General features: G+C 44.7%; 1 protein-coding gene across 5 annotated transcripts; it reads left to right on the forward strand.

The window, feature by feature from the left end:
• Positions 1 to 51: 51 nt before the first annotated feature.
• Positions 52 to 20,081, forward strand: LOC124486841 (ral guanine nucleotide dissociation stimulator-like). Of its 5 annotated transcripts, none has more exons than XM_047048701.1 (18): positions 52 to 758; positions 13,018 to 13,322; positions 13,446 to 13,520; positions 13,651 to 13,844; positions 13,970 to 14,094; positions 14,210 to 14,425; positions 14,559 to 14,662; positions 14,784 to 14,868; positions 15,675 to 15,752; positions 15,990 to 16,076; positions 16,190 to 16,222; positions 16,340 to 16,461; positions 16,596 to 16,691; positions 16,816 to 17,011; positions 17,333 to 17,407; positions 17,693 to 17,941; positions 18,099 to 18,213; positions 18,303 to 20,081. In XM_047048701.1, exons 1-18 carry the CDS (start codon positions 738 to 740, stop codon positions 18,476 to 18,478), a joined length of 2,352 nt encoding a protein of 783 aa, XP_046904657.1. In that variant the 5' UTR covers positions 52 to 737; the 3' UTR covers positions 18,479 to 20,081. The 5 variants fall into 5 exon arrangements, with proteins under 5 accessions (XP_046904657.1, XP_046904656.1, XP_046904655.1 ...); XM_047048700.1 differs by lacking the exon at positions 52 to 758 and adding an exon at positions 3,117 to 3,421; XM_047048699.1 differs by lacking the exon at positions 52 to 758 and adding an exon at positions 6,344 to 7,150.
• Positions 20,082 to 20,163: the final 82 nt, after the last annotated feature.

The raw sequence follows: 20,163 nt of genomic DNA on the forward strand, positions 1-20,163 counted from the left end.
TTCATCCACGCTCAGTAGGTTACGCTGTCCGGGATGTATTCAAGAACACCAACTGGAGGAGTAGCATTATGCTACGTTACGCACAAATTAGAAACTCTGCCTTCGGGTTAGTTTGATTCTTCAAACATAGATAATGATATGGGTGGATGACAGAAGAGAAAATGATTTTAAAAATTACGTATGAGAATGATATATTGTTATCCAGCGGTGTGGTACCCATTTCCTTGTTGCTATGTAGCTACTGACAACAGCTGCATCACCCGATTGCAGCTGTGTCGTTCCGTATCCCGTACGAAACGTTAGCTAGATGTGCTATCAAGTCAACATCCAAGCAAGATGATACTGTCTATGACCCGCAGTTGGCCATTTTCTCATACTTTATTAACTGGACGTTTGGATATACGTATTGAAAATGTCAAACAATTCTCTGAAGTGAGTCGTGCTGGCGCAGCTTGCATGATTGGTTGGAGGACTGCACGCCAACGTTATTGAAGACGATGACACCAGGCAATTTGGCACTAAAAACAAAACGCTGTTTGCATATAGCCTGTTTGCCTTAATTCTGCATTCAATGTCAAGATTTGTCGCTGGGTTAAAAGATCTGCTTCTACAGTAAGATAAAATTGAATAATATCTTCTTTGGATCATTTTCTATCAAAACGGTTGGGAGAAGAGGACAAGGGAATCTATTCTGAACTTAGGGACCCATTTTGCAAGAAGGTCATGACTCTGAGAGGATGATAATGTTGGAAAAACAGGTAAGGACCTTTCCCCTTACATTTATGAAGTAGCGTAGGCCTAATTGAGCCAATAGGATTGCACCTAGCTGGCTCGGGTACCAAATGCATGCTAGAATTGACGGTCAGCTGGACAAATTAGCCTCATGATGGAGTTACAGTGAATCTCAACAAATACACTTTTAACTAAGTTTGATGGATCCATGTACTTTTAAAAGCATATCCTGCATTTTCTAGAGTTGCCCTATGTCTGGGGGGTTACACAGACAGAGCACCATTGCTTGAGTACCTCTCTGTTTCTCTCTCTCTCTCTCTCTCTCTCTCTCTCTCTCTCTCTCTCTCACATTCTTTCTAATTTGGTCTCCCCTGTCTGCTGTTTTTAACTCTGTAAGGCTGTACTGAGAACCATTAACAATAGCCACTGGGATACTCTTGGCTAGGAAGTCTAGCTCTCTAGGAAATATCCTTTTTGAAATAGCTCTTTGGCCTTCAGAGGCCGAGGGAAGGGTACCTTCATTGTTTAGGTCTCAAATGATCTTTTCCGGGGCAAAGAAAGTCCTAAGAAAAGAAAAAACCTTAGCTACCCCATTTAAATAAAATATTATATGTATAATTCATATTTAAATCATGGAATACATTTGCAACCACGGTAGCATGATTTTTGACTTGGGCAGGAAATGGAAAGTAAGATTGGCTTTTGCAGGATGCTACTCTGTGCATCACTCTTGGAATAAGGTGTACCTTCCTACAAACACTAATGTCTACCTTGTGAACTGTTGAGTACCAGCACATTGATTTATCTACGAAATCAGTCATATTAAGTTTTCTTCCAATTAGGCCTACATGTCTCTTGGGAAAGTGAGTATTATATCATCACACATTCTCATCAGTTTCCTATGCAGCTTTTATGAAGCATATCATTTGCAATTTGAAAGCGCTCAACTTCACGTCTGCACGGGTTTATGACTCTCTTCCACAGATGGAATGTGACAGGAACCTGAGATTTGAACTCAAATCTTGAGCTGCAAAGATTTGAGTCTGACACTTTGTGTCTGTGTTCTGTTGCACCGACAGCTAAACCAGTACGACGTGTAGGGGACCTAGAACATTGGACATCTTTAATTTGAGGTGTGGGAGTACACCACCCTGTCCTGCCTTTGTTATGTGTGTACAGGAAGTGGACTGTAGCTTACAGTGAGGTTTCCTGTCCTGACGGTAAGGCAGAACCCTCATGTAGCTATAAATTCAACCCCAGGAGCGAACAGCTTTGCCTTACAGTTTCCATGACAACTGGTCGTCTACAGTATTCAAGTGTGGGACAGCTTCTGCATGTGAAAACAGTTCTCAGTGCTCAAACCCTTCTCGCTCTCATGATAGCACTGAATTCATTATTTTCACACCAATCACTTTTGAACAGTGTTGCCTAAATGACTCATCTTCATTATAGCTTTACAATCTAAAATTGAATGCTGTGGTTTTTTATCAATGTACGTTTACCATGTTCCCCAAACATTTACTATAAATGTAAGATGTCAATATCTTCGAGCCTATTTAGGACATTATGCCATATTAAACCTTGTATTTTCCAGAGCCACTCATCACATTGAACAAATAGCTTAATTAATTTGCAAAACATTGTCAGTTTTCTGAACTGTAAATGACATGCATAGAGTTTTCTTTGAGGTCAAATACAACTTAGGCTAATCATGTAAGAACCACTTTAACTGTTTTGGGGTAAAAGCTGCATGACCTACATATCATGTAGTTCATTTCAGCTCTGCCATCTGTTTGATGGCTTGAAGCCTCAGGCAGAGTCTAGAGAGGATGGCTTCAAGTTGGAAAAATGTGTGGACCATGGTCCTATTTCACCTCTGATCAGTACTCTATAAATCCACCTCCCACACTCACTTCCATAGGAGCTTAAAAGCAACTCAAACTGTGAAGATGCATAGGGATACTTATGTTAGATCAAGAATGTTTGGGCTGCATTCGTGTATTCAGCAACTCAAGTAGGTCCGTTTCTCCTGGTGTCATTGTGTCGCTCCCGGCAACACTGTCAGAGGACGGAGTCTTGGAGGAATTGGCTTGCTTTGTACCTTTCATTTCAAGGTTCTGCTTTTTTCTGCTTTCAGCAGGAGGTTACGTAAGTTGTGGTCAATTAGTGTGACATTTCAGTGCTAAAGTAAGTCAGGCAAACAGATGTAGGATGTTGCAGCTGTATTCTGAGAGTGTATACCTTCATATGCAGATGAAATGAGAGAGAGAGGTAGAGAGAAAGAGAGAAAGAAAAAAAGAAAGAGGGAGAAAGGAGAGGGCAGCTGCTCAGAGTACAGACATTCCCTTGTGAGAGACACTCTGATGCTGAAAAGAGAGAGAGAGAGAGAGAGTAGAAGAAGCCAGTGAGGGGAGGGGGGTCCCTCTTTCAGAAAAATATTCTTCCCCGCCTTCAGTGGGAGGTAGAGGCAGCCCAAGCCCTTGTGCTGTTAGCAGTGCGGAGTTCCTGTTTTTGTATTTGATGCGAGTGCGAACAAGCGATCTGTTGTTGCGGGAACCTCGGTCCTCAGTGCTCAGTGTCTGTGATCAGCAGCATGGAGCCCAAGTCCCTGTTCAGCCTGCACAAAGCCCTGGCCCAGCCTGTCAAGATGTGCATGTTTGATTTTCCTGTCACAATATTGGAAGACCTGGTAAGCAAGCGCACACTGTTCAATACAGGGATATTTGGAGCGTTTACTTCTCTGTTGGCGTGTCGGCGCGCGGACATGGGAATTCTGCCTACGTACATTCGTTAGTATTTCTGCAGTGCATTGCTGACCAATGTGTGTGAGGAATGAAGGATGAGGTAGGCAGATGACTGTGGATGTGTGTTTTGTAGAGAATACTGTATGAGTGTACATAGATCATTTCATTGTGCATGTACAATATTGTATGTTCATAGAAATATATGAATCAAGGAGGGACATAGGGATGTGACTGTAAAAGAATCAAGTTGAACAAATTGGTTGGTATTTGAGTTAAATTGTTTGTTTTGCTATTCTCTAGCCAGTGTGGTTGTTCAGCTGTTGTGTGTCACTCACTGTAGTGCTAGCACTGACATGTGTGGTTGTTCAGCTGTTTGTGTCACTCTGGAAACACCTGAACAGAGTTAGGCAACCATCTCCCCATGGAGAATACACCAAATGTTTTCTGTTCATACATGTTGAGTCATGCCCACTGTACTGCTGATTTGTAAAGAAGATTTTCTTTGCTAATGGAGAAAAAGTCTAGGAGTCTGTCTCTTTTCTGCATCTAAATCAACGTTTTCAGTTGTTGTGGAAGTGTGGTTGGTGGCATTCTCTTGTTATCTTAATGTGACAAGTGTATCTCTTGATTTCCTTGTGTCAGCTGTTTTTCTTTGACTGCAAATTCCAGCTCCCACCCCCCTTGTATTTACTCTGAGTTATTGGTGGCTCTTCTCTATGGAGTTAGATTAGTTTCATAATTCAAACAAACAAACGCAACACGATTCAAACAAATTTAACACGATCCAAACAAACGTAACACGATTCATACAAACATAACACGATTCAAACAAACAAACGTAACACGATTCAAACAAACGTAACACGATTCACAAATGTATTTCGTGATTCACAATTGTAACGCGATTCACAAATAAATGACCCTATTACATTCGTTTGCAACCTGACAAACACAAGTTACAAATCCCTGCATTCGTTGGTGTGAATCCTTGCATTCGTTCGTGTGGATTTTTGGAACTTTCCTGACGCGCTTTGATCCACAAATGCATTTTTTCTAAAAGATATCCTCAGCAGCCTATCAGGTCGTCTCTTCCAATTTTAGCCAATCACATTAACGTGTCTATGTGGACTTCAACAACCTGCCATAATGACGGACATCGTCTCCTTCAGATCATGAGCAATGTCGTCTGGTTGCATGTAGGTGAAATATTGCTTGTTAATCTTATTAAACCGATGATCATACCTGATTAAATATTGTTGAGAATGGCAGGATTCATGTTTAGTCATTTTCCGTGTTTCCTAGGCTAACGCAGAGCCCGTCTACCCATATTAGACATTCTCCGGTGATTGGCTAAAATTGGAAGAGACGACCTGATAGGCTGCTGAGGATATCTTTTAGAAAAAATGCATTTGTGGATCAAAGCGCGTCAGGAAAGTTCCAAAAATCCACACGAACGAATGCAAGGATTCACACCAACGAATGCAGGGATTTGTAACTTGTGTTTGTCAGGTTGCAAACGAATGTAATAGGGTCATTTATTTGTGAATCGCGTTACATTTGTGAATCACGAAATACATTTGTGAATCGTGTTACGTTTGTTTGTTTGAATCGTGTTATGTTTGTATGAATCGTGTTACGTTTGTTTGGATCGTGTTAAGTTTGTTTGAATCGTGTTGCGTTTGTTTGTTTGAATTATGAAACTAATCTAACTCCATACTTCTCAATAGTCACTGACCACACTGGTCCCTAATCAGTGTTTCCCACAGATTAGAAATCTAATTGTGGCGGGGAGGGGTGGGGGTTGTCAGACGGGGGGGGGGGGGGGGTCGTAATAATTCCTTCGTTAATAATTCGTTACACAGTTAATTTGTTAATAATTTGTTACATTAAATATTAATCCAAAATGATTCACACCTTCACAAATTAACAACAACTAACATATCATTTCTGCATTATGCATGTAGCAACGCTAGTGCTAAACAACTATTTAACTGGTCGGCTCCATGACGCCGAGTAAGTAGCTAGCTCCTGAGACTTCTCACCAAAAGAACGAAGGGGAAACTTCGAGTACTGTAACTCGCTCTGGATAAGAGCGTCTGCTAAATGACTAAATGTAAATGTGAGTAAGGTACCTAGCGAAAAGTAGCCTCAACTTTCCTCGACTTTTAGCTACGGCACTAATGCTGAAGGCTCGCTGTCGGTCTTACTAGAACGGCATATGTATGCATTGTTGCTAACGTGTGCTGACGTTGTGACTGTGTGCATATGTGGGAAAGATGAGTGACAGAGAGACGGAGGGAGAGCAGGGGAAAGGAAATGCAGCTGAACGAATACGCTGCGTGTTTTAACCTAAATAGCGATAATAAAAAATTGTTTCACGAAACGCAATGTGTGGCGGCCGGTGTTGACTCTGTGGCGCACCGCCACAAATTAGTCTATGTGTGGGAAACACTGCTAATCATTTCCTGTTATCTGTTGAACAGCGTAATTGCCTTGTAGATTTCTTGCACTGGAGACATTTCTAATTAGGATGTTTTCCTGCTTGTGGTCTTGAGTCCAAACCCTATCACAAAGACCATGCATTTCCCCGCTGGTAGATAGACTGTCTCCACTGGCTATTGTGAAGCTGCCTCAAGATGATTGCTTTTCAAACGGAGCACAGTTGGATGCAGTTGGTAAAGAGTTGGAGAGAAAGAGAGAGAGAGAGTGTGTTTCTTTCTAAATGCCAAGGCCTTTGAGCTCAGACTGCCTCAGAATGGCTCTGCAGCTTCAAATAATGGAAAGCAATAAATCCAGTGTCTTTTTCCAGCCGGCTTTCTCTGTCAGGTAGTCAGGAGGGTTGTGGCTCGGGGGAGTTATGTCACCGTGTGTGACTCGGGGGGTTCCCATCTGTTTGGGGGAGTTTTCTCTATCTGATGTGACTCAGTGGATGTTTGTTTAACTTGACTTCATGTTCACATAAAATCTCATAAAACATGATGTCTTTGTCAGGGATTCAATTCAACTGTGAGAAACATATGGAAAAGACTATAGGCCTGTGGAAAACTGGCCAGATTCGCATGGAAATTGCGTAATCCAGATTAGCCAAAACCTATACTTTAACAGTTTTTCATACAATACATTTATCATTTGACTCCATATGTATTGTCCGCCACCATTTTAGTTTTTAATCGACACAAAATAATTTGGAACTTCCCTGGGTATTTCAGGGAGATACATTTATCCATACTTTACTTTCATTTTCAGTTCAGCAGTCATAAGGCGACTATTCCTTGTTGTGGTTGTTCAACATTAGTTCTGAAAGACACGGATGAGCTTTTTGGAATTACAGTTTTTTAGCAGAAGTTAATGTTTTATTGTTCTGTTCTCTTTGTGTTGACACAGCTGTTAAAGTCAATACTCTTTGGAGTGGGCCTGAGGTGGTCACCCAATCTGGGGCCGAGGTGGGGAGGCAGGAGGAAGGGGGAAAGTGAGCATTGAACCCTGAACCCTGTTTGTGTCTCGTGGTTTTGGTCTGATCTGAAGAATATTCAGCCCTGGTCCTAGTTTTGAAGGAAGCAGTGATGTGGTTGGCTCCTTGGACGTGTGGATTGCTGAGTGGAGGCCGCCGTAGGACCGGGTCTGTCTACCAGGCTGTGTTGAGTAACGTCAAACACACAGCGGCAGATAGACAGGTAGGAATCGACTTTTCCGACATGTGGTGGGGTTATGGTTAGGCAACGTCTTGTCCTCAATATATAGTCTCTTATCTTGCAATGACTTCCTATTTGGTGACATACTTTTCGCACCATGTAAAGTGGAGCATGTACATGTAACCTTCGATAATTGTAAACATAGTCACAGTGTTTGTTTCCATATGTGTCTTGTCTGTTTTGTGTTTGTGTGCCTGAGGGCATGTAAGTAACGTGCATGCGTGAGTGTGTGTGTTTGTGTGCACGGGCGCAGGTGTGTGAGCACCAGAGTTGAGCTCACCCTCCACAGGGAGCAGTAAACCATGTTGGGGTGTCTGCCGGTGCCAAAGCAGAACAAACTCAGTTATTTATCGATCCTTGCAAGAGGCTGACAAATGGAAGCTGTGCCTTGCTTAAATCACTTGAGGATGAGATGTAGCAGTTTCTCTTGAGTGATTGCACTGCAGCCAACTGCTTGCAACCTGTAGGCTTAGGGCAGAACTTAGCCTTGCTCTCTATCTCTTTGCCCCACTCACATTTTTATTGTTTCTCTCTCTCTCTCTCACCCCCTCTCTCTCTGTCTCTCACCCTCTCTCTCTCTCTCTCTCTTTCTGTCTCTCTCTCTCATCCTCTCTCTCTGTCTCTCTCTTTGTCTCGCATTCTCTCTAATTTGGTCTCTGTCTCGCTCTTTCCCTTTTTCAAACAGCTGCAATTCAGAAATGTTTAATTATGAAGCATTCCAGATTGTTAATCTCTATCTCGAGCAAATGGTGGAAATAGGCAGAACATGTAATAAAAGGATGTTTTACTTTGTAAAAATATTTTCATCATAAATATTCAAGATTTGTTGCTGCTCCTCTTGTAAACTCATTTTGACCAATAGGGGGGAGTGCAGGACGGGTTTTTGGTCGTGTCTCAATCAACAACATATTAGAATAGAATACAAAAAATTGGCAAGTATGCTACCTTGTAATTGTACCGTGTAAATCACTGTAAAACCTCAAACCCTTATCTCATTCCATTAAATTATAGGATAATTATCTATTTTGTTCCTTCACCTCAAGTTTTGGAGTTGAAGTTGACTAGGTAGGCAACACACCACTTTATTATAGTAGTATATACTTTAGTTTTCTAGTGGACTCTAAGACTCGTAAACACATGGGTTTGCGGATGGCCTCTGCATATTTTACTGAATAGTAGTAGTAGTAGTGTTACTATTGTAGTACAACAACATGCTTTCTTTTAAGAGAGTAGTTGTCGACGCAAGGGATCGGCTGCCGATATTTTCGTAAGAAGGAAGGAGGAGCGTTGAGGAACTTTCCGCGTCTGAGTCATGAACAGCCTCCGTGCGTATACAGTACGGCGCTTCAAATTCTCCGCTCGGTGTTGTATTCTCCCGTAAGTGGAGGTCAAGAACAGAGGATGACTGCATAGCGTTGTGGTTATTGTCGTAACCCGTGTCAATGGTTTATGTTATGAGGATGCAGTACGAAGCACAAAACGTCAAATCGGGATACCTCGAGGAGATGTTTGATGCCGGGACATGGAGGGTGCGCAATATCTGGGATGGGGTGAAACTGGAGGTTACTGAGGACGAGAGCCCAGTTGTTCTTCACAGCTTTACACATTTGGACCCAGACCTACCTTTGTTTGAGGTAAGATGGAACAAAATAGCTTATTTGTCGGTCAGTAAGTGGAGTCATCTGGCTTGTCCCATTACATTAGTCTGTATAAAACCACTATGTGGAAAAAGCATTGTGTATTTGTTAATATTCTAATTGTTATGTTAAAAAAAACCTTTAAATATATCCGTCCTGGGGCCATATATGTGATATATTTGTAGAAAAAGATAAGTAAAGCACACATAAATTTAACTGGAATAAGCCAGAATTGTATTCATCCTGTGCCATCTTCATTGAGCTGTTGAATTCACACACACGCACATACACACACAGACACATAGGGTATGAGTAATCAAATTTGACGGCTTTATATAAGGCCTCTTTTTCAGGCATCATATGAGGACAGAAGCCTTACGGGTCCCTCTACAGCAGTTGTTGGGGTGTGTTTTGTAGTTGATCAGTGCAGTCTCCTCACCCAGACTGTGAGATCAGACATTAAAGGCATGTCTTTGAGGACAGTATGTTTCCTTCATTGCTGTCACAAGCTTGGACAGGGCATATCTGTCTCTTCTACCCATAACCCCCTCTCTCCCCTAATCTAATCCTCTCCAGTAACACAATTACCTAATGCTTAATCCACCCCGTTCACAGGGCTAAGCAAAAGGCTTGGTTTACAGTCATAGGCTTTCATTTCCTTCTGTTGGGGTTCTTAGTGTATACAGTACAGAACATTGGCCGATTCTGTGGTTCAGTTGTGTGTAATTATAGAGCACTTCAGCCAGTGGTTATTGTTAAACCCTAAGAGGGCCCCTATGAACTCAGATCCTGGATTCACAAGGCTCTAATAGGCTGGTTGCTGCTTGGATATTCTGAAAGGTCACTGCTACACAAGAATCGACAAGTAAATTGACTAGTGGATGATGTCACTGCTCCTTAGGCCTGTGTCCTGTTGCCATGCACATCCTTGCATAAAAACATGCCCATCCAAGTTCAAGCTAATTAACCTGGTTAATCATGCTTATGTGTGTATTTCTTTATTATATATGTTTGCATTAGCTTAATTGTTATATTTGTTTTACAAATTATGATTTTGCGCTGAAGGCCTCCATTGTTCTGTTTGATGATATCCTAAAAACAGGATACCCGGAAGTTCGACGTGAGATCTGAAATAAGAAACTGAAGCTGTTTTTGTAGATGCACAGACACAGAGAAGCTTTTGTTATCGCATCTCACTTGAACCGAGAGGGAGAAGGAAGGAAAGGGAGAGAGAGCCACTCAGGTTTAGGGAGTTTCGAATGAGAGAAACAGACATCGGTTGGAATGTTTAGGCCGGGAGCCTGGAAAATTACTTTATTCAAAGTTCGCCAAATTACTGGTTGTCTCCTTTTATGCTAAAGCGTAGTGGTGCAGTAGAGGACTGGACTCGATCTAGCCTACATTCACCATAACTTTGAACTCTGTCCAAATAAATGTCCTCTCTAATGTAGACCATAGTGCCCTGAACAGTAGAGGCTGATATCATTGTCAACGCTCATTGTATGAGAGAGGAAGCTGGTGGCCTTTGCTGGAGGGTCATAATGGGCTGAACTATTGTTCTTTTGAGTATTTGTTCACTCTTTTTTTAGTTCAGGTTTCTCTCAGGTTTTCCATGGGACAGTCCCTCAGTAACTGTGCCATAAACATGATGATGATCTTCATCAAAACATCTATTATCTAGCTAGAGCTACCAGTGTACTGGATGCAGCCCACTGTATTTGGGGCTTTTCATGTGACCCCTGCCACATATTGACTTCTGTATAGAACTGACCATTTTCTGTTGTTCAATTGACTGCAAGATGGACTTATCTATTTACACAGTTTAGAGTCCAAAGATCAACCACTGATTTGTCTGTGTGGCCATGAGAACTTCTAAATTCTCTCTCTCTCTCTCTTCCCCATTCCTCCCTATGTAGACAAGGCCATCGATCTACAGTATCACAGTTTCGAGAGGAAAAGTAGGCATTTTTATAAATGTATAGCATAGTCCTTGTTGACATGCTTTTTCTCTCCACAGAAGTTAAATTCTGGCGCAGTCTCGCACTAGAGTCAATTTGTAACACCCATGCAAATGTTACAGAAGGTTCCACTGCTTACACAAATATGTCAGATATTCTAGGGCTTCTAAACAAACCTTTCTGTCACAAGATTTTACTTTCTAGTACGCAATTCGTTTTTTTTTCCCAAACCCACGTTTCCCCTTTTGCATGAGGAATTTCCATTTGAGGTCTACTTTCACTTTTGAATGGGTTTTCCTTAAACAGCGTCTTCTACTCAGAGTATGCTATTGTTCCTCTCAGTGGAGACTTCCAGCGTGTCCCAACATAAGGTGAAAGGTGCCGTCTGAATCAAATAAGGTGGACTGTAACCTAGCCTGCTCCGCTATTTTTAGACAGACATATTACCGAGGTAGGCAGGATGCCATGTGGCGCCTGAGCGACCCTTGTTTGGTATCTCGTTTGATCTGTTTATGTGTACAAATAGCTGAGGACTAAGCTGTGAGTCAGGCAGCAGGGGCACCCGTGACTCGCCAGAGTGGCATGGGGGAAGACGTTTGCATGGATGACAGTTTCCTGGACCCGTCCGGCCCTGTTCCTGTGGTTATGTGGGAGTTCCCTCTCGTTTCCATGGTAACACCCCCCCCCCCCCCCCCCCCCCCCCCCCCCCCCCCCCCCCCCCCCCCCCCCCCTGGGGGGGCTCTCTCGGAGACTTCCCTGACATTTCCATTTCCATAGTGAAGATGTGAATAGACCCTGTGTTGCCCTGCCAAACCCCAGGCCACCACCAGTCAACCGCTGTTTACATGAGAATGTATACCCACAAATGGACATGTTCATCAAAACTGGTTCTAGGCATTAGGATGTGATTCCATTATGATTTCCCTGGTTCTTTATCATGAAAACTCGATGTACTAGCGACAGAGAGGGAGAGAGGGAGAAAGGGAGAGAGGGGGAGAGAGGGAGACAGAGAGACAGAGAGACAGAGAGAGAGAGAGAGAGAGAGAGAGAGAGAGAGAGAGAGAGGGGTGGCTTGGGGTCTGCGGATTGTCCAAGTCCATCTATTGGAGTAGAACTGTGTTTTGTGTTTGGTTTAATGATAGCAACAAGAGGGCCTGTGTGACTCCTCTGATAAGACCTGCTGTGACTGTCTAGTCCCAAGGTCTCAGTGTGTTTGAAGACTTTCAGACAGTCACACACCAGTGTTACACAAGAGCGCAAACAACAGCTCTTGGATATCTGGTTTAAAAAGATGTGGTTCCTGCAGAAGTGCAATGAACAGCATATCTATTTCAGTTGCATTTTGACTCAGCACTGCTGCCATAGAAACTTAATCATAACACTGTTGCATTGCGATGGAAGGTTAGGGAGCTGTGTATGAATAAGGGCTGAAAGGATGGGTGAAACCTCAGGAGTAGAGTAACAAGAAATAGCCTAAGTAAAGGTCTGACTGATGTCTCAGGCATGCAAGATCACATACCAGTACCCCTTCAATGCATTTTAAATTTGATGGAAACCACGTTCACCTCTATCTAGGTCAAAGGCGGGGGTTAATCACTAAAAGATTACATTCTGAGAAACCACAGAGTTCAGACTGTGGTAAATGTATAAAAGCAGTATTGTCTGCAACTCAGTGTTTTTCTCCATGTTGGTGGACAAACAAATGGTGACAACAGTGAAATGTTGGTACAGAGCCCTCTTTCATTCGACAAGCAGCTTGTGTTAATTCCTTGTTGTTGTTTTTGTTTTAAGCACAAGCTTACAACTGTGTCGTGGTGCCGGGTATCTAGCAACCTCTGTTTGCCGACAACCATATTGTGATTTATTCATCGGCACACGCTCAGACACACACACACACAGTGTTTGTAATACGTGCGAGTCATAAAAGAGAGATATCGGTGGAGAGTCCGCGGGCTCCAAAACATGAAAAACATTTACATTTAGTCATGTAGCAGACGCTCTTATCCAGAGCGACTTACTGTACGTACAGGGACATTCCCCCCGAGGCAAGTAGGGTGAAGTGCCTTGCCCAAGGACACAACATCATGTGGCATGGCGGGGAATCGATCCGGCAACCTTCTGATTACTAGCCCGACTCCCTCACCGCTCAGCCATCTGACTGAAAACGACGCCACTGCTCCCTCCCTCGCCGTACGTTTGCGTTGCCGAGGACCACCACGCGTCTTCTTCACCTCTCCCTCGCCTCTGTCCTCAGAGCTCGACGCAGGAGATTGGCGAGGAGGCCGAGGAGGGAGCCGTCTTCACCATCACCCTGAGGAAAGTGCAGCTGCACCAGTCGGCCAGCAAGGGGCAGCGGTGGCTGGGCGTGGAGACAGACTCCGCCCTCAGCCTGTACGAGACCTGCAAGGTGCGCACCATCAAGGCGGGCACCCTGGAGCGGCTGGTGGAGTACATGGTGTCTGCGTTCCGCGGCAAGGACTCCACCTATGCCACCATCTTCCTCTGCACTTACCGCTCCTTCGCCTCCACCAAGCAGGTGCTGGATCTCCTGTTCAACAGGTAGAGCGATGAGCACCAAGCACACACCTGAGCACCTCCGTCAGCCCACAGTAGAACCGCACAGCCTAGTCCCTTTAGCTCCCTGGTGTTTTTACTGAGAAACCTGTGGGTTTCATGTCCTAGGTATGCCAGGCTGCAGAACAAGTCCTCAGCTGAAGGAAGCAGACTCTCGCAGGAGGACTGCACTGAGCGGAGGAAGTAAGGCTCTTCTATAAGCACGATCAGGCAACTGTGTGTTGTGGGACCGCGCAGCATTACCGGTGGGAAGACATTCGAGGTGTTTCCGACCCTGTCCCAGTGCATCTTATAATCTGCCTCTCTCCTGCAGCACTGTCTCTTCCATCCTGGGGGCGTGGCTGGACCAGTACTCTGAGGACTTTTGGACCCCTCCGGAGTACGGATGTTTACACCAGCTGCTCTCCTACCTTCGCCTGCACTTCCCCGGCTCCGACCTGGAGCGGCGAGCTCGCAACCTGCTGGCCCACTTCCACCACCGGCACCAGTGTGAGCCGGACCTTGACGGTGAGAGAACCCACTCTGAACCGACTGGGCCTCAGAAGTATTCATGTTTTGGTGTGTGTGTGTGTGGACGACTAAAGAGGTAGCGTGAGGAGAGAGATGCTGATAGGCCTCTGTTGTTATTTCAGTGGAGCATATCGGCTGCCCCTTCGCCACACAGGAAGAGAGCGGCTTCGAGGACGAGCTTCCTGGCCTGAACTTCCTGTCGTTCGACCCCATCATGGTCGCGGAGCAGTTTACACTCATGGACGCGGTGAGACCTCTCTCCCCCATTAAGTCTGACTCTGTCAGCAGTCGTATACTCATGAGAGGCCATTTTTCTCTAAAGTTGAACGCTCAGTCAGTTAATCCTATGCTTGGCCCTGTAGGACCTGTTCAAGAAGGTGGTCCCCTACCACTGCCTGGGGGGGATCTGGTCCCAAAGGGACAAGAAGGGGAAGGAGCACCTGGCCCCCACCATCAGAGCTACTGTGGCCCAGTTCAACTGTGTAACCAACTGTGTCATCAGCACCTGCCTGAGCAACCCTACGTTGAAGCCCACCCAGAGAGCCAGGCTGGTGGAGCGCTGGATCGAGGTGGCCCGGGTAAGGCTGCTCTCTCTGGGCGTCCTCTCTCTGACTTTCTCCATACACGGTTACAGCATCCAGTCGATTTCTTTTTTTCAGACCATGGCATGCGACTGGTGGTCATTGTCCGTTTTTGTGCTTTGCCGTTCAGGAATGTCGCATCCTGAAGAACTTCTCGTCCCTGCGAGCCATTCTCTCTGCCCTGCAGTGTAACTCCCTCCACCGCCTCAAGAGGACCTGGGACGAGGTGTCCAGGTGAGCAAGGGCTCTGGGGACCGGGGCGTTGGCTGGAGATATGTCTATAAGCTGGGAAGTAGAACAGTAAAAGCTTTTAGGTTGATGGCCGTCTCACTTTTTGACATTATTCTGCCCATAGGGAGAATTTCCGCACGTTCAGAGAGTTGTCCGAGATCTTCTCAGACGACAACAACTACTCTCTGAGCAGAGAGCTCTTAGTCAAGGTGAGTTAAGGTTTTTATGGAGATGCAGTTCTCTAATAGCAGGCTCTTTACAGACAAAGGTCAACAGGAAATTTGTCTGGATGACCCAATATAACTACATAACTCTGGATCTCCATAGCAAATGTAAAACTAAGCAAATGACTTGCCTAAATCCATGTTTAAATGGGTTTCTGTTCTGTTCCTCAGGCATGTATTGATGTGGATGTTACACTTTAACCCACAAATTACCCTTGAATTGATATGGCATTAAAAACAATGGGTACTTTGGGGGAGGTTTGGGGCTTTCATTCCTGGCCTATTAATATATCTTTATGACAACGCGTCCCTGGGGTGCTGAATGACAAAGTTAAGCACTTAAGGCACAGTTGTGGGAGGAACCAGGTCAAACCCCAAGGGAATCCCTGCTGATGTCAGAGACTGTTGGCAGGTAGAGATAACCCCACCCTGGAGATGTGCGTGGCTGGATGCGATATCCCCACTTATAGCACACCCTGCCCTCCCTGTAGTATCTGTAGGGGCCAGGCACAGCTACGTAGATCTGTCAGTTCAGCTTACTCATGGTGAAGAATCTCCCTCATGATGCGTCATGCCTAAAATGACTAAGGTTACAAAAATACTGTGGTAACTCACAGAGTTTAATTCCTCTTACTAAGCAGTTCATCAATTTCTAACTACTAACAAAGTATGTGTTTACTTTAAAAAAAGTATTATTAGCGGGCACAATTTCAATATCCTGGTTCTTGCTGTTTATTAGTATAATTATAATTAATTTTCAACAAGCTGAAACTCTTTCCCTTTTTCGGCAGGAGGGAACTTCTAAATTTGCCACTCTGGAAATCAACCCCAAACGAGCTCAGAGGAGACACCAACAGCAGAGAGATCTGGTGAGTCCACCCAGGGAGGAATTCATCGTTTTCACATGGAATGTGACCCAATGTAAATACCCTCAAAAATACCATGAGCGCTCAAGCGCTGAGTTCATAGACGTGTCGAATTCATGGCTCCATCTGGTGGCGGATCTGTGTTCGTAATGGTCATGTCGCCCTCTTGTGGTGAGGGTTGGGGGGGGGCATTGCTTGCTTAGTGTGCGTATTTTGTCCTCTAATCACTGTCTGTGACAGGGGGTGATGCAGGGGACCATTCCTTACCTGGGCACCTTTTTGACCGACCTAGTTATGATGGACACAGCCATGAAGGACTACACAGAGGTAATAACCCATTACTGGTCTCTACTGGTTGCTATTGGGAGTAAACTATAGCTCGAAAAGTGAATAACCTGCACAGAATTGAATAAATATCTTGGTTTTGTCATCGTTTACAGGGTGGACTCATCAACTTTGAGAAGCGGAGAAAGGTACGAGAGCGAGACGATCTTGCGACTTGTTTACTAAACGAGCTGCAAGGGGCTGTCCCCTTGGAGTGGCTGAGACCACGGCTGACACTGAAGGCTCGTTTCTGTTTCTGTGTGCAGGAGTTTGAGGTGATCGCCCAGATCAAGCTGCTGCAGCTGGCATCCAACAACTACAGCTTCACCCAGGACAGCCACTTCAGAGAGTGGTTCTCGGGGGTGGAGAGACTCAGTGAAGCGGAGAGGTGAGGGGGGGGAGGGGAAGGTGCCATCTTGAATGTTGACATGGGTTACTCTTTTTCCTTAAATTGTGACTCTGACCTTCTGTGGGGGAAAAACACTGAAGCGGATTTTCATATTTGTATCGATGCCCCCTCAGCTACACACTGTCTTGTGAGATCGAGCCGCTGTCAGAGTATGCCAGCAACACTCTCAGAGCCAAGAAAAACGGGGGGATAATGAAACGCTGGAGCGAGTAAGTCCCACAGCCCTCGACCCAAACCACTCCTACATGGACCCAAGGATGGTCGACTAGCTCCAAACAGAGTCCTTGCACCCCTCACCTTATCCATCTTCGCCTCTTCCTTCCTCCTCTCCAGTCGCCAGCTGACCGAAGCAAGCTCCAGCAGTGCAGGAAGCTCCCATTCCAAGTCCTTCGACCAGACCCACTTCAGGCTGTATCAGGGAGGGGGAGGGGACAGCGGTGACGCACTTAGCATTGGCTCCAGTGGCTCCGATCTGGAGGACGTTAACCCCGGTTTCCTGTCCGACTCACCAGAGGGCCACGAGAGGAAGGTGAGGGAACGGGAAATTACAACTCCCCCCACACAGTCACTTTCAGTTCTCTGCCGTTGCCATGGTTGCAGTTTCTGTCCTGGTTCCTTATTAGTTCTTTTTTTTTTAACTTTAATTTTCATCAGTGATCACTGATTGGATTTTGTTGACAGTGGTTGAGATTATGAGGCACAGTGAGGATTCACTGTTTGCCATTGTTTGACTCAAGTCATAATCACTGATATTGTATCCTAAATTAACACTTTTTCAATTGGCCTTGTGGGATAAGCCTTGTGGTTTCTGTTTCTCATGGTTGACTCTGGCTCTAATTCCCTTCTGTAGACATCAACACCCTCAGTAAAACATTCTGTCTCCGCTTTGGGGAAAGAGGGCCACACTCCTGATCCAAACGCTACGGTACATGAACTCTTCCAGCTGGCTTAGCAGCTCTGCTCAGAACTAGATTTCTCCTCCACTGTACCCCTCTCTTTCACCGTCACTCTCTGTCTTCAACTTCACCTTTATTCATGTTCCTTTATTCACCTTTATTATTGTTCAAAATAAGATATCAGCGTTTGTCCATAACCGTACTAATGATTCGTATTTCATCCATGCTCCCATACTCTTACTGTGTAGCAATGAAGTAGCACAACACGCCAAGTCTGTCGTCGGTGGATGACGGCTCTCTGTATCTCTCCGTAGTTCTGGGAGTCCACTTCCCTGTCGTCCCTGGACACCTCGGGGATGGGCTCGGGCTCCAGCAGTGCCTCGTCCACCTCCGTTTCCTCGTCCACCCCCCTCCCGTCCGCTCGCTCCCACAAGCGCTCCGTGTCGGCCGTGTCCAACTACTCCAACCTCTCCCTGCCCCTCTACAACCAGCAGGTGGACGACTGCTGCATCATCCGCGTCAGCCTGGACGTGGAAAACGGGAACATGTACAAGAGCATACTGGTGAGAGCCTGGGGGGGGGAGAAACTCCCTCAACGACACGTGATGAGGAAGTATTTGTGAGCGATGTGATGACATGATCTTTCTTGGTCGGTCGAGGTAATGCAACCAATAATCAGCTACAAACGTTAAGAATTTAACCTTGATTCTTGTGGCGCAGGTGACCAGTCAAGACAAGACCCCAGCCGTCATCAGGAAAGCCATGGTCAAACACAACGTGGAGCGAGAGAAAACGGAAGACTATGAGCTGATGCAGAAAATTTCAGACGATAAAGGTAGGGTTGAAGGTCAATGATTAATTTCTTATCACTGTCTGCCTACTTAACGATAACAAAATATACATTTGTAATTGGTTTTCTTGCAGAGCTGCGGATACCAGACAATGCCAATGTCTTCTATGCCATGAACTCAACTGCCAACTATGACTTTGTTTTAAAAAAGCGAGGTTCATCAAAGACAGGCAGGGCCAAAAGTGTTGCCAGCTCCACACTGCCCCGTATGAAACAGAAGGGGCTGAAAATCGCCAAAGGGATCTTCTGAGGACACTTCAACCTTTAGAAAAAAATACAAAAATACAAAACAAGTCTGCTGGATGAAGGCCCTTTCTGTTCGAGGTGAAAGTTCTTCAGAGCTACAATCAGTTACAAAAGAACCCAGTGGAACTAAAGGACCAACGGCTAAACACTACAGAACCTTTCCGGAAAAGCAATAGGATGCTATCCTGCTTCAGTCTGAGGGAAGGAACGCTTCAGAGTAAGCTGTCCTTCATCTCACCTGGCGGCCGGAGATAATGATGTCAACAGTGTTGTTTACCTGTGCAGGTTATTGGGACCCCTTACATGTGCTGCCCAAATTCTGTCTGTGCACGGAATGCACTATACAGAAGCACACAGCCTTTAGAACAATGAAAGACTGAGGATGTGACTATTTTGGATACCGTGGAGGTGAGGAGAGCATTAACTGTTTACTGCAGACGCTGCCGTACTCACTTTACGTGGGTTGACGTCTGTGCCATTTCTGTCATTGAAAAAAGGCGGGAAATGTAGATCCAAGTGTTTTTTTTTTATTGTTTCACAAACCCTACAAGGACGACTTCAGTTATCTTTTGAAAATATTTCACCCGACATGGGACAGAATGTGTCAAAAAGAACAAGACTGATGTATGTTACAACAAAGTATGAGAGAAACCTTAGGCAAGAAGGTGATATTGTGTCGAATATTTAAGGACCCCATTTTAACAGTACAATACTATTTGGCAAATACGTTCTTTGGTTCTGTAGCTCTTTACTTTGCTATGGTGCTGATCATTATTTTATTTTTTTTCTCCAATCACCATTCTCTTTCCCTTACATTGGTGACGGCAGGCATTACTCTCAGACTGTCCTATGACTGCATTAGATTTGGTTTGACTTAAATATCCACTTATGCAGGGGATCCTATGATGGCGTATCCTTCATTGCCTACAGGAAACAAACATGGTTTTTAAACCATAGTAGAACTCGCCAGTACTTTCAGTGGGATCTTGGTCATCTGTTACTGCCTGATGAATGCCCCTCGTGGATGTTTAAACAGCTGCCACATGCATGCAAGAGGAAGTCTAATGTAAGGACACCGGAACATTATCCTAGATCAGCTTATTGGTGCCAATCATGTATGAGCTTGCAGTTAAAGGTATGCCAGTACACAGTCTATATTATGGTTATCAATATTTCACTTAATTTGCACTGTGGTACATGCCGATAGTCTTGTTGGGTGCATGCTCTTCCTAATATCCTTCATGGATTGGTTTGATCAACGTTTGCCAATATGACAGAAGAGGTTGAATGTGGTGATGTCTCTGGTTAAAGAGGTACTGGAGAGAGATGTACATGTATACGTTTTAGGATGGAAGGCATATGATTGGCTCTCTCTTCATCACTGTGATTTGCTCTCCCCCCTTGCTAATGAACACTGTGATTGGATATTTCCACTGTGCTAATCACACTGATTAGCTGCTTTTATACTAAACACTGTGACTATTCACTAGTCTCTTGTTGTTAATGCTTAATATGAAACTATACTCTTGGTCTGTGAGCTGAGATTAGTCAAATGGCCTAAGACGATGTACCAAAATTATGGACATTTAGAGTAGACGGACTGATAATTAATTTCATATTAGAATGCAATGAACTATTAAACTGTACAACCCTTAAATGTATTAAACCAATGTACAGTGCCCTCCAAAA

This window comes from Hypomesus transpacificus, chromosome 24 (genome assembly GCF_021917145.1).
Source record: "Hypomesus transpacificus isolate Combined female chromosome 24, fHypTra1, whole genome shotgun sequence".
NCBI lineage: Eukaryota > Metazoa > Chordata > Actinopteri > Osmeriformes > Osmeridae > Hypomesus > Hypomesus transpacificus.

Coding starts and splice junctions, on each gene's coding strand:
- LOC124486841 (XM_047048697.1), top strand. CDS start 8,611: ATGGTTTATGTTATGAGGATGCAGTACGAAGCACAAAACGTCAAATCG. Junction 13,521..13,650: donor GACTGCACTGAGCGGAGGAA/GTAAGGCTCTTC, acceptor TCTCTCCTGCAG/CACTGTCTCTTCCATCCTGG. Junction 14,426..14,558: donor GCTGGATCGAGGTGGCCCGG/GTAAGGCTGCTC, acceptor TTTGCCGTTCAG/GAATGTCGCATCCTGAAGAA.